This window comes from Microtus pennsylvanicus, chromosome 2 (genome assembly GCF_037038515.1).
Source record: "Microtus pennsylvanicus isolate mMicPen1 chromosome 2, mMicPen1.hap1, whole genome shotgun sequence".
In the NCBI taxonomy this organism is placed as follows: domain Eukaryota; kingdom Metazoa; phylum Chordata; class Mammalia; order Rodentia; family Cricetidae; genus Microtus; species Microtus pennsylvanicus.
Window position 1 is genome coordinate 18940536 of NC_134580.1, and position 16765 is coordinate 18957300.

The 16765-nt window shown below is 36.9% G+C and overlaps 1 protein-coding gene across 1 annotated transcript in view; it reads right to left on the reverse strand.

Annotated features, from left to right (window-relative positions):
• The window catches only part of Cpne8 (copine 8), a 183722-nt gene that overhangs the window by 59784 nt on the left and 107173 nt on the right, over positions 1–16765 (reverse strand). The window contains exons 8-10 of the mRNA XM_075960372.1: positions 16427–16530; positions 13967–14071; positions 12520–12561 (exon numbers count right to left, since the gene is read on the reverse strand). Coding sequence (XP_075816487.1) covers positions 12520–12561; positions 13967–14071; positions 16427–16530 — 251 coding nt within the window. The remainder of the gene's footprint in view (positions 1–12519; positions 12562–13966; positions 14072–16426; positions 16531–16765) is intronic.

Here is a 16765-nt window from a genome sequence, read left to right on the forward strand (position 1 = left end):
TAAAACAAAGAGGAAAATTTTCTTCTTTGCGTTACTTACTACAGAAGGTAGAGCAGACTCAGAATGACCAATCTGATGTGTACTCACTCATAAGTGGATAATAGATGTAAAGCAAAGGCTAACCAGACTACAATCCAAAGCTCCAGAGAAGCTGGGTAACAAGGAGGACCCTAAGAGAGACACATGGATTGCCCCGGGAAGGGGAATTAGATGAAATCTCGTGGGTAAACTGGGGGAATGAATTGATAAAGGGAAGGGGATGCAAGATGAGAACAAGAGTGAATGTGATGGTGGAGGGGAGAGAAGGACAGAGTGGGAGAGCAATGAAAGAGAGCTCTTGATAGAGAAAGCCACACTGGGGTTAGGGAAAAACCTGGTACTAGGGAAATTCCTAAGAATCCACATAATGACCCCAGTTATCCAACAATAGTGACCCAGTATTGCTATCTTAGCAATAGTGGAGAGGAGCCTGAACTGACCTTACCCCGGCACCAGATTGGCGAATATCCCAACTATCATCATAGAACCTTCATCCAGCAAATGATGGAGCTAGATGAAGAGATCCACAACCAAGCACCAGGACAAGCTCTGGGAATCCAATCCAAGAGTGGGAGGAGGAAATACATGAGCAATGGAGGTCAAGATCATGAGAGAGAAATCTGCAGGGAGAGCTGAACCAAGCTCATGGAAACTCAGAAATTCTAAACCAACAGCTGTGTAGCCTCCATGGGACTGAACGAGGCCCTTTGTATGTGCGAGACAGTGGTGAAGCTTGGACTATCAATATTTAGAACAAACTAATCACTACATCACTAGCAATGCCACTGAAGAAACTAGTTTTGAGTGGTGTGCTGAATGTAGTCTATGTAACACAATCTTATCTCTGTTCCATTGCCAGTGGAGAGAGGCACCCTGCAAATGTAATTTATGTTTACACTTGGCCATGAATACACACATCACCTCCCCACATGAGTTTTAGGATATATCTGCCTTGACATCACTTATCGACTTAGCTATTGTTTCCTCCAAGGGCCTTTCCTGTTTCACACCCTCACACTTAGCTCTCTGGAACAAAAGGAAAGCTCAAGGCACCCAGGGTCACTGTGTTGTTACATTTCCCAGCACATAGTATGCACATTTGTTTATCTGTTTCCCCTCTGAGCTTGTATTAGCCTAGAAAACAAGAAGATTCAAAAATCTCACCTCAGTATTCCATAGTCTACATCAATCCCTGGCACACAGTGGGTACCGTGAATGATATACAGCGTATTCAGATTCCATCTCTGTCTGTGCCTGGCACCCAGTAGGTACCGTGAATGGTACAGCGTATTCAGATTCCATCTCTGTCAGTGCCTAGCACACAGTAGGTACCGTGAATGGTATACAGCGTATTCAGATTCCATCTCTGTCAGTGCCTGGCACACAGTAGGTACCAGGAATAGCACAGTGTTCAAATCAGCTGTTCTATGATATAACATTGCCTAGATTATTGGCATTATTTTCCCTCACACTGATTATATGCAGTTTAGCACAACAGCACAGGTGTGAATCATGTCAATTTTCAAAGCCCTAAGATCTAAACACAAATCTGACTGTTGTTGACCACACGTTATGTGCCTACTATATCACACTGAAGTGCTTTTTTTTTTTTTTTGGCTGACAGTTCGGATGTTTTCCATGCTTAGTTTCCCAATTGTCTCTTAAGAATTTTGTACAGATACAGCTGTAACAGATACATTTTGTAACAGCTGACAGATACATCCCAAAACACCCCTTCATTTTTCTACCATACTGTGGTCCTGAGTTATTGTCAACTTTAGGATTCTTATATGTGGTGTGTGTGTGTTTACCTAAATGTTGGAAGGAATAACTATTTCTTATTTCAAAATTAAATTCAGATAATTAATTTGATTCTTTTCCTCAAAGATGTTATATTTTTAAAGACCCTAATGCAAAGTAGCTCAGAACAACTATTCATGCAGCCAGTGAAAAAAGTTCCTACATAACCTTAATAACCGATATAATTTTCTATATCAATATAACTTATAGAGATATATTAAGCTTATGAATTTGAAATACTATATAATGCAGCATAATATTTTGAAGTTATATATGCAAATGAACCCTTGATGAATTCCAGGATGCTTAATTTGGGAGTCTTTCTCTTTGGTATATGCCACAATATGATGGCTTCAAATGTGTGTTGGAAGAAATTTATTCTAAATGAAGACTTTCATGTGAACTTAATATAAAAAATAACATTTCTACATGTTGAACTCAGCACAAAACTGTTGTCACTTGCTGCAGTTTGAATATAAAAGGTCCCCCACAGGCTCATGCTTGCTTTTCCATACTGGTCACCCTAATTTTGGGTGCTGTGGAACTTTTAGCTATGGCCTGTTGACAGAGGTAAGTCACAATCCAGTTCCCAATTGCAAAAGCCTTGTGAGCTGGTCCTCTAGGATGTGAAGAATTGCATTCCCACATCCTCTTCTCAGAAGGGAGCAGTTTCTCCATGCTGTCCCTGACAACTGGATGGAAATTACCCAAAACTCTGAGCCAAAATAAATGCATCCTTTTTTGTTTCTGTCTGGTATTTTGGTCACTAATTTGTCTTTCCTGAAGGAAGACAGCGTCTGTCTTTAGTTCCTCTTCTTCATTTATATTTCCCATGTTTCTCTGTCTTCTTTAATTTCTACCAGTGTCAGCAAGCATTGTGGAGTCTTTGAAAATAACAAGGTCTTGAAAAGCGAGCCTCCACGGCAATGGCGGATGTTTCCCACTCATGGTCAGGGAGGCAGATGCACAACTGCGTACATTCCTCCTCCTGTGCAAACCCTTATTTACTGCATGGCAGGAGCCTTTGTTCTCAGGTGAATGGAATCAAACAGCCAGTTCCACGATGGCAAGTCACATGCACATTGGACTCTTGGCTGGCAATGACTGCAGCAAAGAGCTGTCTTAGGAAGTTCGGAGAATAACCTCCCCCATCTTGCTCCCCATTTTGCTGATTTTGTTTTTCCTATAGTCACACCTCACCGACTTTACCATTCCTTTGAGCATTTGAGAATGTTTTTAAATGAGATAACCCCCACTTTCACTGAATTTAGATAGCACCAACAGCTGATACATTTTGGGTAGGTTTAGAGGGGGTGGCCTTGATGGAGAAAGTTTGTTACTGGAGGCAGGTTTGACATTTCAAAGCCTCATGGCATCTCCAGTGTAGTCTTTGCTGTGTGCCTTAGGTTCCAGATGCAAGCTCTCAGCTGGTTGCTCCAGCTGCCATGCCTTTGCTCTACCATCACCAACGCTCACCATCTAGAATCCTAGGTCACATGAACTCTATTCTTTTTTGGTTTTTTGTTTTGTGTTTTGTTTTTTCAAGACAGGGTTTCTCTGTAGCTCTACAGGCTGTCCTGGAACTAGCTCTTGTAGACCAGGCTGACCTCAAACTCACAGAGAGCCACCTACCTTTGCCTCCCGAGTGCTGGGATTAAAGGCGTGCGCCACCACCACCAGGCTACATGAACTCTATTCTATAAGTTGACTTCGTCATGGTGTTTTATCGCAGCAATAGAAACACTGACATTTTAAAAGGTTCAGTCTAAGATCTAATGTTTTTTGTTTGTAACTCTCTGAAGTTCTAGTAGAGAATGTCTAGACCCCCAAAGGAGTCCCAATATGACTCTTGAGAGCTCCCAGGCGATCTGCTGCTCTGTGTTGTAGTCTGCTGAGTAAGCATTATTATTATTCTTGGGCATGCCAGAGATCAAATCCAAATCTGTACACTCACCAAGCACTCTGCCACAGATTCCCATCTTTACCCACAATGCAGCTCCTTTATTATTAGCATATTCTAACAGAAGTAGAATTTCTTTATGGGTTATATTTTATCTGATAACGATAATTATAAATAATTAATACATAATTACTATATATCCATATAGTATGTGCATGTATCTACTACATATATGCACATATAGTATTGTATATTATATTAAATATGCACATATATTGTATAGCTGCATATAAATACTGTATATGTGTATATTAAGGACATAAGCCACCCTGGGCAAACATTATGTAATCCTTGTACACCTTTTGTCTTTGTTCCTCTGTGGATTACAGTTGTGCTTCTCAGTATCCATGGGAACTGGAAGAATGTTACCATTCTCATACACTAGTTCAGCGGCTGTAGGCTAATTTTATTAATCTTGTCAATATCTGCCCTTCTAGCCATTTCTAATACAGATATAAATTATAAAGTTGTATTTTATACATATGTAGCATAACAAATATTTAAGTTATGTAATGTAATATGTAGCTGTGTTTTGGAGTTTATATATACCTGTGTGTAACATTTAAGTAATCATAACTGATAATTTTATTAATTTACTTCTTATGCTTATTGAATATTTTGTTCATAAACTTGATTTTCACTTTAGTGTGTCCACTCAAAGTTTTGGATATAATATTTTTCTAAGATGAAAACAATAATCCTTAACATAGTTTATAATGACATGTAAATGACACATTCATACCTAAGGATAAGTTATAATTGGTTTTGTCACACTTAGGTGAAAATTATATTCCTATATAGTCACAACTAATTTTTAAAGAGAAATGCATAGAAATGTTCATGTATTTATGCTTTATTATTCAAACTTCATGTATACCAGATATAATTAAAGCAATACATACAAATTTAACTTTTAAAAATATAATCACGTTTAAGTCTTTGCCAGCAGCCTTTATCTTAAACCATTTAATCAAACAAACACATCACACATTGAAACATCCTGTCTCAATACTATAATTTACGATCAAAAAATCTTTGATAAATAGATTTTACCCAGTCTATCATGTTCCTCATTGCTATTGACAAAATATTTAAAAGAACAACAAAAGGAATTCATTTTGGACTCCCCAATTAAATGGTTAATTTACTAAGTTGAGGAAGACGTGCCTGCGGAGGGCTCCAAGATGGTGGGCGCATGCTCCTCAGCTCACATCACAGAGGAGCAGGAAGTAGGGAGAAGAGGGTGCTGTCAATCATCAGGCTTTCTCCTTTCTCCCATTTTATGCAGACTAAGGACATAGTCCATGGATTCTGTCAACCATGTCCTCATTGAAACCCCTGAAATACCCTCACATTCCTATGGAGCTAGCATCCAATCAAGGTGACAGTGACACAGACCTAGCAATACCCCCCATTAGAATGCAGAATAGAGAAGTTTTGTTGTAATTCCATTCCACCTGGGAATCTTGTTACTAATCTAGTACTGCATGGATTAGAAAATTACTGAGCTAATATCAGAACCTAAAATCTCGACCAATTTCAAGGACATTAAAATATTCATACTGTTTATTTCACCTACTTTTCGCTATAATTGGAAAGTAATTGAATTTTAGATTTAAGTTTAAGCATTCATACATAGAAAGGTAAATGTGTGTGATTCAATACAGACAGAAAAGTTGAAAATATCAGCCAGTGGTAATTACTGTTGTTAAAAAGGGCAAAACAAAATGCTACGAGTAGCTTTAGTATAAAATGATAGTTTTGATGTTAACCAAAGGACTAAAATCACAATAGAAACCAAAAGCAAACGAATCCAGCCATGGAGCCCCTGCTCACATTTTTTTTCCTGTTGGTCATTAGAGTACAGCTACAGAAATTCAACTCTAGGATAGAAGTTACTTTCTTAAATAGTCACAAGTAATATATTTGTTCAAGAATAAACAAATATTGTTTTATCATGAAAGGATAAATATGATTCAATATTTAATCATTTTCACCTTAGCTCTGCATTGTGCATTTTACACAGCAGAATATTTTTGAGCTACTGTAGATTACAGATTCATACATCTCTTTTTATTTTGTGTGACCAAATTTGTGCAACTTCATAAAGTGATATGTAATAATCTATATGAATGTGATATTATATTTCTAGTGTCATTTTCTGTCAAAATTCACTACCAGTATGCCATTAAAAAATAATATTCCTTGAATTGATTTTTGTTTTTATAGTGATTGAACACAGAATCAAGTAGTCCAAAACTTCTCAAACAAATGTTTATATTTTTGTAAGAAAACTAACAGGAAAGGTTGAAAATGTAGCAAGAATAGCATACATTGTGGTCAATCCCTACTCCAAAGCTATACAACACAGCATTCCCAGACTAAAGCAAAAAAAAAGAAACTGGACCATTTATACGATGAATATGAAAAAAAATTCAAAATATAATAAACAAATATGCAGGAAATTTGCAATGCTGTTAAAATATCAAATCAATGAATTCTAGTCATAGAAGAATAATCCCAGACCAGTGTCATAGATCAGATCCTAAATGGGATCATAAAGAAAACTTTCTTGTAGTAAGGAAAACACACCTGTACAGACACAAGAAGCACAATGAATCCAAAGTTAAAACAGAAAATTAATTCCAAGTATCACATTACAGTGAAAACCCTCAATATTCATAACAAAAAGAATAATAATGTTTGCTGCAAGAGAAAGAAAAACACAAGTCACATGAAAAGGAAAACCTATCAGAGTATTAGCTGGCTTCTTGATCAAAACTTTAAAAGTCCAAAGAAACTTGGGCTTAGTAGTGCAAGTTCTAGAAAACCATAGATTCTGATTAAAACTTTGAAAGCCCAAAGTAACTGGAACAATGACTACAAGTTCTATATGACCATAGATGTGAACCCAGACTTCTGTACCCAGCTAAACTACTTGCCATAGTAGAAGGAAAAATAAAATCTCTCTATGAGATAAAGAACCTGAAAGAATTCACGTCCACTGAGCCAGTCTTGCGGAAACTACTGGGAGCAATAAATAGAATGAGAGAGGAATGGGCACAGCCAAGAGAGGAGAGAAGAAAGAAAATGAAACTGTAAATTCTGAACACAAAGTAGGAATAAGAACACAACAAAAGAAGTCAAAGGACAAGGACAGTGACACAATTAGCACATGTCTTTCCATGATGACATTAAATATTAGCGGCCTCAGCCCATCCATCAAAAGACACGGGTCACTTAAATGGTTTAAAAAAGTGAAAGCCATGATTTTATTGACTACAGGAAACTTATCTTACTGACAAGGACCCATAGAGAAAAGTATCCAAAGAAAGAAGACCAGGTAAGAAGCAGGTGCACTATCTTATGATCTGACCTTAAACCTAAATTAATCAGAAGAGATAAAGGACACTGTGTTCCAATCAAGACAACAGTTGACCGAGAAGATATTGCAATTGGAGACAGATGATTAAAATCTCAACTACAGTGTTTTATAAAAAGCATACTTCCAGACTTCAAGACACAGATGAAAACAACTCAGTCATAGTAGGCGACTTGAATTCCACCCTTTCTCCAACAGACAGATCATTAGGACAAAAAATAAACAGAGAAGCCTCCAGATAAATGACATCGTGTATCCAATGCATCTACCTACAGGTATCTACAGAACATTCCACCCAAGCACCAAAGAATGTACACTCTGCTCCAAAGCCCACAAGAGAGTCTTTAGAACAGACTTCATACCGAGTACTAAACAAATCTCAACAAGGACAGAAGAACTGAACTAACTCTATGTATCCAATCTGACCACAACGAAACAAAGATGCACATCGGCAGCAGAAGAATCTCTAGAAATGACATAAATTCACGGGGATTAAACAACATGGTCCAGAATAATGAATGGTCGGAGAAGATATTAAGAGAAAAATGTTCACAAAATTCCCGAATGAGGAAGCAACAGCCAAATTAATCACAGTGGAAGCTTCCCCAGAGATAAAATTCCAATGTGCTAAAGATAATTGCAATAGTGTCACTCACTGAAGTGGAGGGGAGAATGGGGAGATTCACAAACATCCACGAGGGTTGAGTGCGCATCAGGAAGGTCTCGGCTGATTCAGATGTTCCTTTCAGGTGTGAAACCGACACAACCACTGGATGCAAGAACACAGAGACCCCTTACCTTAAAGTCCTGCATGAACAGTAAGAAGAAACAGTACCCTAAACCTAGTGAACTTGCAGATAGCATGGAAGACCCAGCAGAAAGAATTCACTAAGTGTGCGAATAAGCGGAGGATTGTGTGACTCTAGATACCCAAGGAAAGTTTGCCTGCGGTTAATGACATTTCAACAGGGGCTGGACAGAAAATCTATGCATGACCTGAGCAACACTTTCTTGGTAGGGAAGCCACTAGGAAAGATCTGTCAGCAAGGCACGGCAGACCAGCGCACTGTGCAGATGAAGACCGAGGAATTTGCTGATACCTTAGCAGAACAGCAGTGTGAAATGTTTATGCAATTTTCTGAAAAAAAACATTAAAATGTAAGGACTCCAAAGGTAGACAGAAAGACTGAAAAACAAATTAAATATAATTAGAAGATTTTACATAAAGATTAAATTCTTCAGTTAAGTTACTATACCAGGTCAACTGTTTAACATGTAAGTACTCAATGACAATTTATTCCAAAATTAATTGAACAGATTTTGCATTGACTCATTTAAATAAGTAAAGATGTTCCAGAGTTAAAAATTGATTAAGAATCTAATGCACGCATAATTAAAGCAACCCATTTTGAGTATGATAATTACAAATTAAAAGGTCAGGAAACAGAAAGTCACATGCTACATTTAAAAGAAAAAAATAGACCTAAGTAGACAGCATAAAAAAGTAGATATGCCTCAGTAACATTCAGTTTATGAAATTTGGTTTATTGACGTTGAAAAAAAATACCTCAAAGCTTGTGGCCTGCATACACAGATAGTAGGATTAACTGCAAGCGAATAACAGACTAATTTTAGGGGAAGATTAGAGACAGTGAATGAGGAAATTGAAAATAAAAGAGGAAAACATGAAAGATGTATAAAATGTTCTCCTAAGTGAGGTTGCACATCTTATGTTAAGCACAAGTAAGGTTCTTAAACCCTGAGCTTAAGATGACGCAATCGCAGAACAGCAACCTTCCACAGGCTTAGCAAAACCCACTAAAGGAAACAGACCAGCAGACCTACCATTGTGTAGCCTTTCACAGATAAAGTTTGTACTTATAATAAATGCCATTATTTGATAGAATGCAGTGGTCACCATGACACTTAACACTCCCTGTGTAACAGTTGGAAGCTGGGATGGGATGATTGGCAGATCACTGGCTCTGTCTTTCATCAAATCATCATGCTGCAGTAGCAACTGCCTCCTTAGTCACCTCCGGCAATCAGTCACATATTACAGCTGTGTGGATTTTATGCAGAACGATCCTATTAATGGGCCCCAATTTTGAAGCAAACTAAATTCAGCTGAAGTGACTTCTAGGGAAGTGGGGCTTTGCAAGGACGTCCCCACTACCGGTTTTATGACCCAGACAAGCCTGTTCCTTAGCATTTTTTTAAATTTATTTATTAAAGATTTCTGTCTCTTCCCTGCCACCGCTTCCCATTTCCCTCCCCCTCCCCCAATCAAGTCCTCCTCCCTCATCAGCCCAAAGAGCAATCAGGGTTCCCAGCCCTGTTTGTGGGAGCCTAGGCAGTTTGGATGTTCCTTAGCATTTTAACTTTCGCTTTTCAAAATGAAGTTTAAATACTCTGCCACATCCCTGAAAGAGATAACAGGCAGGAGACTAAACGAAGCACTACACGGAGCTGTTTTGACTTGTTGAAAATCAAGTACCTAAGCTGATTCCTCATAATGAGGTGGCATAATACCATTGCACTCTCAGGACACTGTCACTGTGTTTAAATAAAAAACAAACAAAAACAGGTAACTACATTTCTCCTACTCCAGACTGGTTCTGGACAGTAAATTCAATGTGAACTCCTTAGCAATATTCTTTCATATACTTCCTACCCACAAGGCTTTTCTCACAGAAGGAAATCCCAGGTCCCTGGTCTACTTGAAGTTCCCATTCTGGGGACATTATTATGACATAGTCACCTGTAGTTCCCTTATGAGTAATTGTGGGCAATCAATTGACCAAGGGTCTTCACTGAAAGCTTTTAATTGAAGTATCCCCTCTAGACTACATGCACTAGTCTTGAATGGTTAAATGTCCACACGAAGTAATATACAGAGTTCTCAGGTTATTCATTTGTCCTGGGGATTAGACTCAGGGTTTTAGAGTTAGCCTATTGCTCAATTTTTAGGCAATTTATTTACTTTTATTTCTTATTTTGAGACAGGATCTCATTAATTGCCTGAGGGCTTTGAAGTAACTATGGCCCAGACAGGCCTCGAACTTGGCATCTTTCTGTTTCCACCTTCTGAATAGTTAGAATTACAGAAATGGAAACCATGCCCAAGTGGTATAATGTTTCATATAATTCACGTCCTATAGATGATGTCACAGTCAAAACAATGCTACACAATGAGGCAGCCCCAGCACGTGGTTCTCTAAGGATCTTGAAACACAATGAGTCTGAACTGGGCTGCTCTCTAAGCATAAGAAACATGTCAGATTTTAAAGAATGTGTTAAGAGTGCACTTTCTACTTTAATCATTTAACCATTGCTAAAGTAACTCTGTTACTAAAAGGTAACATTTCATGTACTTAATATTAAATCATTATTACATTGAAGCTGCTGATTTATGTTTACTTCCTAGTGTTGCCAAAAGAAAATTGAAAATTATCCATGTGGTTTGGTGTGGTGGTTTGAATAGGTATGGCCACCATAGACTCATGTGTTTAAAACACTTGGTCCATAGGAAGTGGTACTATTAGGAGGTATGGCCTTTTTGGAGGAAGTGTGTCACTGCAGAGGGGGACTTTATGGTCTTATGTGCTCAAGCTACACCCAGTGTGGCACACAGTCTCCTCTGCTGTCTGCTAATCAAACTGTAGAACACCCAGCTACCTCTCCAGTACTGTCTGCATGCAAACCACCATGTCCTGTCATGACCATAAAGGACTAAACCTCTGAAGCTGAAAAGCTAGTCCCAATTAAATGTTTTCCTTTATAGACCATGCTTCATAACAATGGAAACCCAAACAAAGACACTTGAATTATTTTCTTGGAACCATGCTAGTCTAAACTGTTCGAAATAAAAGATGGTCCACTGGACTGAGCATGGTGATACAAACTTTTAATCTTCATACTCAAGAGGCAGAGGCAAAGAGAATTTCTCAGAGCGTGAGGCCAGTCTGATCTAAATAGCAAGTTCCAGGTCAACCAGAACTATGTAGTAGCTCAAGAACAAAGAAAAACAAAATAAAACAAAAACAACTCATAATGTTTTTGTTAAAAGAAACATCAACATTTCTGGGCATTACAAAAAATACAAAATGAGAGGGGTACAGAATTTCAGACATTAAAGATAGCAGAAAGGAAACACAACAGAGTCCTTTTGATCATTAATTACAGTGTTGTAAAGCATGTATGTCATATTTGGAAGCTGTTGGATAAATAAACACACTTGTAGTACAACTGTTATTATCCCACACAAAACACAGGCTATCAACTGGCATAATGACCTGTATGATGATTATTATTTAATCATAAAATTAACATCTGAGTTTCATTATCTGTATTATTTTGTTATAACATGTTTTCAAATCTCATTAGTTATTTAATTGAGAGTATTAGTGAGAATTTAATAAATAATTTACTTTAGCCTTTTTATAAGTCATTCATAAATTGAATATTCAGATAAAATTTAAGCAGCTACTTCTGGGTACATGTATGATATAAAAATATGCATTAACATTTTATTTCAAAACGCTGATCTGTATTTTAAATGAAGGTAAAGACACTTTGTCCTAGAATTAAAAGGAACTCTTAAAAGATTGCAATATCTTTCACCAATCTGTTCACATAATTTATTCCCAAGGAATATTTAACTTTCTCTCTAAAGATCTTTTCTTCTTCTAACCTCATCGTTTGTATTTTCAGTCTTCTGGGATTCAAACCTTTTCTTTGATTCTAAATCTGATCTCTCAAAAATCAATAATCACTAGAGAGGTATTTCAACAGTGCTCGTCATGTGTAAGGCTCAGGCTTTATTGCCACCATCATAAAAAAATAGTGTGGGTTTTTTAAAAATATTTTTTAGATTGTGTGTGTGTGTTTGCGTTCCCTTGAGTGGCATGTCAAACACTTTATAGGATCCTTCACAAAACCTCTAAGCTGGAACAATGGAGATCTCTATTCTGGAGCTGTGAAAACAGATGCCTGTGTGTTGAACACATTATCAAAGCATCAAGGCCAATCATGAAATCCTTATTGTAAATGAAGAAACACTGCATTGTAGTCTCAAAATTGAAGAAAATATATTGCTTTTAAAATCACACGTAAACCCATCAGTAATGTCCTTTTTTTTCCTTATTAATTTATTTATTTATTAAGGATTTCTGCCTCCTCCCCGCCACCGCCTCCATTTCCCTCCCCCTCCCCCGATCAAGTCATCCTCCCTCATCGAAAACCATGCGCCTAAAGAAAACATCAGTGTCATCTGCACACAGTCTGCTTGGGCTGCATTAAAGTCTCAGAAACAGGATTGACATACATGAAGCCTTACCTCCCATCTCGGTCCCAGTCATAGACTTCTACTTTGATTGTTCTGCCAGGAGGAAAATACACATAAGAAAGTGGTTTAAATAAAATAATATGATCCAATAATATAATATTCAAACAATATGATCTGAATCTATGAAATAAAATTTAGCCAGTTTTTCTTAGAGAATATAGGCTTACAAGTTTCACAAATTAAATTGAAGTTGATTTAGTTAATTTCATTACTGCCATTAAATTTACATCTTAAAGTTAGTTTCAAAAATCTCTGTTAATTCTCCAATGCACGGAGAAAGCAAGGTGGACAACATAACTTCTCAGTGGAAGATAGGCCCACTTCTTCCCTCTTGGAGACCACTGCCACAGCACATATTTCTCAAATCCACACGGATTAGAGTCACCTGGAGACCTTATCACAATGAAGCTTACTACACGGCTTTCCCAGAGCTTTTGGTTCAACAGGTCTGAGGTGAGTCTGGAAACCTTAACTTTTAACAAGGTGACCTGGTAGCACCGACAATACTCATCAGAAAACGTAAGAAATGCTTTCTTAGGGTAAGAATGAACCAGTTCAATAAAGTTAGCCTCACCTACCAATGATGATATCAAATGTTTAAAAGTAAACAAGATAATTCGCTACCAGTTCTCAGCATGGTATTTGTTAATAGAATCAAGCACCCTTGAATGACACACTCAACACTGAGACATTGGAAGCAGGCATTCATGGCCGGGTTGAGCTACATGGCAAGACCCTGTCTCAACATTACATAAAAGACAATCTTTTATTTTTTTACTAACATACAAGTAGTAAGACTAGTAAAACAACAGAAAGACTGAACTTTTATTTATTTATATACTTTTAGTTTTGATTCTATAGAGATTTTTACATAATAGTTTCCAAAATTTTTCAATATTATAAACCTTCAAGTATGCTGGAAGGATTAGGGTGCTGGGTGGACCTTGCTAAAATGCCTTCTTTGTGGATGTAGGGCCTGTATGAGCCCATGAGCCCAGTTATACCCAAGTGACAGCAATCTAGCCAATGTCCTGTCCATGGCAAGCACCTATGTGCCACACTCTAGCAGCATGGGCCACTGAGGTGATGGGCAGCCTGGGGCAATGAGAATTTAGGAACCACATTTAAATAGTAAGTTACAAATTCACTAACTTTTGATCTATTTTTAGCACTTAACACATGTTTATCTTGGGAAAAACAGTCCAATTAATTAAGCTTTAATTAGTAAAAATTTTATCTATTCCCCAAATCATTATGGAATCAGGCCATGTTGCTTCAATTTTTTTTAAAAAAATAACTCCATGCATTTGTAGAAAAAAAATGGTTTTTTTTTGAGGGTAAAGAAACCACTTTCAGAAAAATACGATGTGGTTTATATTCCAGTTCCACAGACCGTGAACAGTTTGCATCCTCGGTTTGAACGTCTCGGCTGTCTTACCTGTCGTAATCCCCATTGCACAAGGCTCTAACTGAGATCTTGAAGGCTTGCCACACAGGATTTAGGGTGTTTTTGACAACTTCTGTCTTGTGACAAATAGTAAAACTGTGAAAAGAGTTTTCAATTATGAAGATATACATAAATATACATAAAATTACAATATATTACATAAAAATATACAAAAATAGACATAAAATTACACACACACACATATATATATAAATCAGTAATTCACTTACGATGCGTTATTTTATTAGCCATGCCTATCCGTGGGCAGAGTTAGTGTTGTAAGTCCCTGGCTGCTACTGCTGCCTGACTTCATATACAAACATAGATTTATAAACTTGTGAGATCTGCTCTTTAGAATACAAAAAAATAAGATGTGGCAATATTTACCCCAAATAATTTTCTGTAAAGCCAATAAATCCTAATGCTATTTTATAAAAACCAAAGGTACTCAACTAAGGTCATTGGCTTTTTGACAAATTTGCTTAAGGTAAGGTCAAAATTTGTGTTACGATCCTGGAGTCACCAGGTGTGGAATGAAACAGTTTCACATTAGGAATCTTTCCTCCTAAGAAAATGACTTCTTCTTTTCAAGGAGATCTTCATAAACCAGGAATCATTCTTGTTTGTATTAATCGTTCTTATGTCCAGCACACGGTATGAAGCTGTAGACATACAACGCTCACTAGTAGGCTTTCCGCTGCTGGAGTAATGACTGAACATCCTCACTGGACTCGGATGCGACCTCCCTAGTAGTCAGGAGCCTTGTTGTGTAAATATCAGGCTGTGTGTACGTGTTTATTACTGACAAAGTCACACAAAAACATTCTAAATAAGTAACCTGTCAGGATGTTTTATATGAAGCTCTTAACCAAACATACTACTTGCAAAGGAAAATTGTTACTTAGTTATGAACATAGAATGTGTTAAAATCAATAGGAAATCAAGAAAATAGGAATTTATAATTATAAACTAGAAAGAGTTTTAATTATTGTTTCCAGTACAGATTGTCTGAACCTATTATCTGAAAGGCAAATTTAGAAGTAGCTTCATATTTAAATAATGTAAAAACAAAGAACAGGTCTTGCACTTAAAAATATGTGTAAGTGAGCAGTATTAAAATTATTTTTCAGTCAAGTATCATAAAAGCTATCTATAAATGTTTTAATATATCCATTAATTCATATTTTGACACAGTTGGTAAACTAGTTTTCAATAAATCGGAAAATATGTCTGATTTATCAATTCTAAGTATTAATTTTTTAATGATTTGGAAATTTGAAACAGTTTTGCTTTAGAAAAAACTATATTTGATTTGATTTAAAATATCATTTGTATAAGCAGAATCTATTTTCACAACAAAAGCATCATTAAATGTGTGATAAGCTGAAATCATACAAGTATACAACTTAGAAAAATCAGTAAGAGACCTCGAGAAACAGGCAGTTCAATCGGAAGCAGACAGAACGTAGAACTGAAGAAATCCTGTCCTCTGCTAACTGTGTCCACAGACACAGTGTGGACAGCGCTGACATCTTCCACAGTCTCAGAAGCACCCCAATAGCAGCTAAGCGTCGAGCTCCATTTCCTCCACTTTCAGTTTCTAAGCAACATTTTCTCTTTAGATACTATTTCACTATGCATTTTCCAGACAAACAAATAATGCATAAAACAATATTAACAATAGATAAGAGTTAAGCTCTGATGTGTAGGAGAGTTTGACATGGGTTTGTATGGTAATTCCTTCCTTCCTTCCCCAGTGAGGAAGATCAGGAAACTGTATCTAAGTACATGTTACCAGAGTCATTAAGTATCAGACATGAGTTACTTCTTGGCAACAAACTCTCAGTCATATTTTTAGCTCCTAAACTTTCTCATAAATGTGCACAGTATCCAAAGCCACAGAGAAACCCTGTCTCGAAAAACCAAAAAAAAAAAAAAAGAATAAATGTGCACAGTATGATATGAACCACAGGAATGAATAATCAGAAGGTAGAGTCATACACAGCGAACTCAGCACATACTCAACTAGTCATGACCGGCAAACACTCCACAACACTGAACAACTTCCCTGAGCTTTCCACCTCAAGGATTCTTGGAAAATCACGGTAGGCCATCATAATACATGTCCCCCCACTCTCTTCCACAACAAATGGTTGCCACTCAATTCTATAGAAAATATATTTATCAGTTCAGGTTTTTACAAAATGCCATTATTCTACATTGTTAAAAGAGAGAAAATTTTTATAGAAAAGCGAAGAGAAATCATAAACTAATTTATATGTTAGACATAACATATATGTGCTTATGAGATTGGTTTGAAATAAAAAGCACATCCATCTTTAGAAGATCATATATTTTATTCCATTTACTAACTTGAAGATATCTGAAAAAAAATAACAGCACACACATTAGCATTACCCTAGCACTGGGTGGAGCAGAATACAAACCCACCTTCCATCCTCATTACTTCGATAAAATACAAGAAAAGGATCCGACTTCCCAAAAAAATCCTTCTTGTCCAATTTGTTCGCACAAAACTGCATCAAGACAGCATCCTGAAAACAAAATTAATAACACAGCTCAAAATCTGGGGCAGGAATAGCTACAGATCACAAACAAGATTTGACAAGAAAAACACATTTGTTATTTTGATGCCGCAGGCCAAGTGTTGGGAACTGTAGACAAAAAGCCATTACTTACTGCAGGATTATGAGGGTTTAAAATATCCTGGAAATTTTCATTCAAATGCCAGACGTCTAGTATTCAGAAGCTGAACCTGCTCCTATCCTC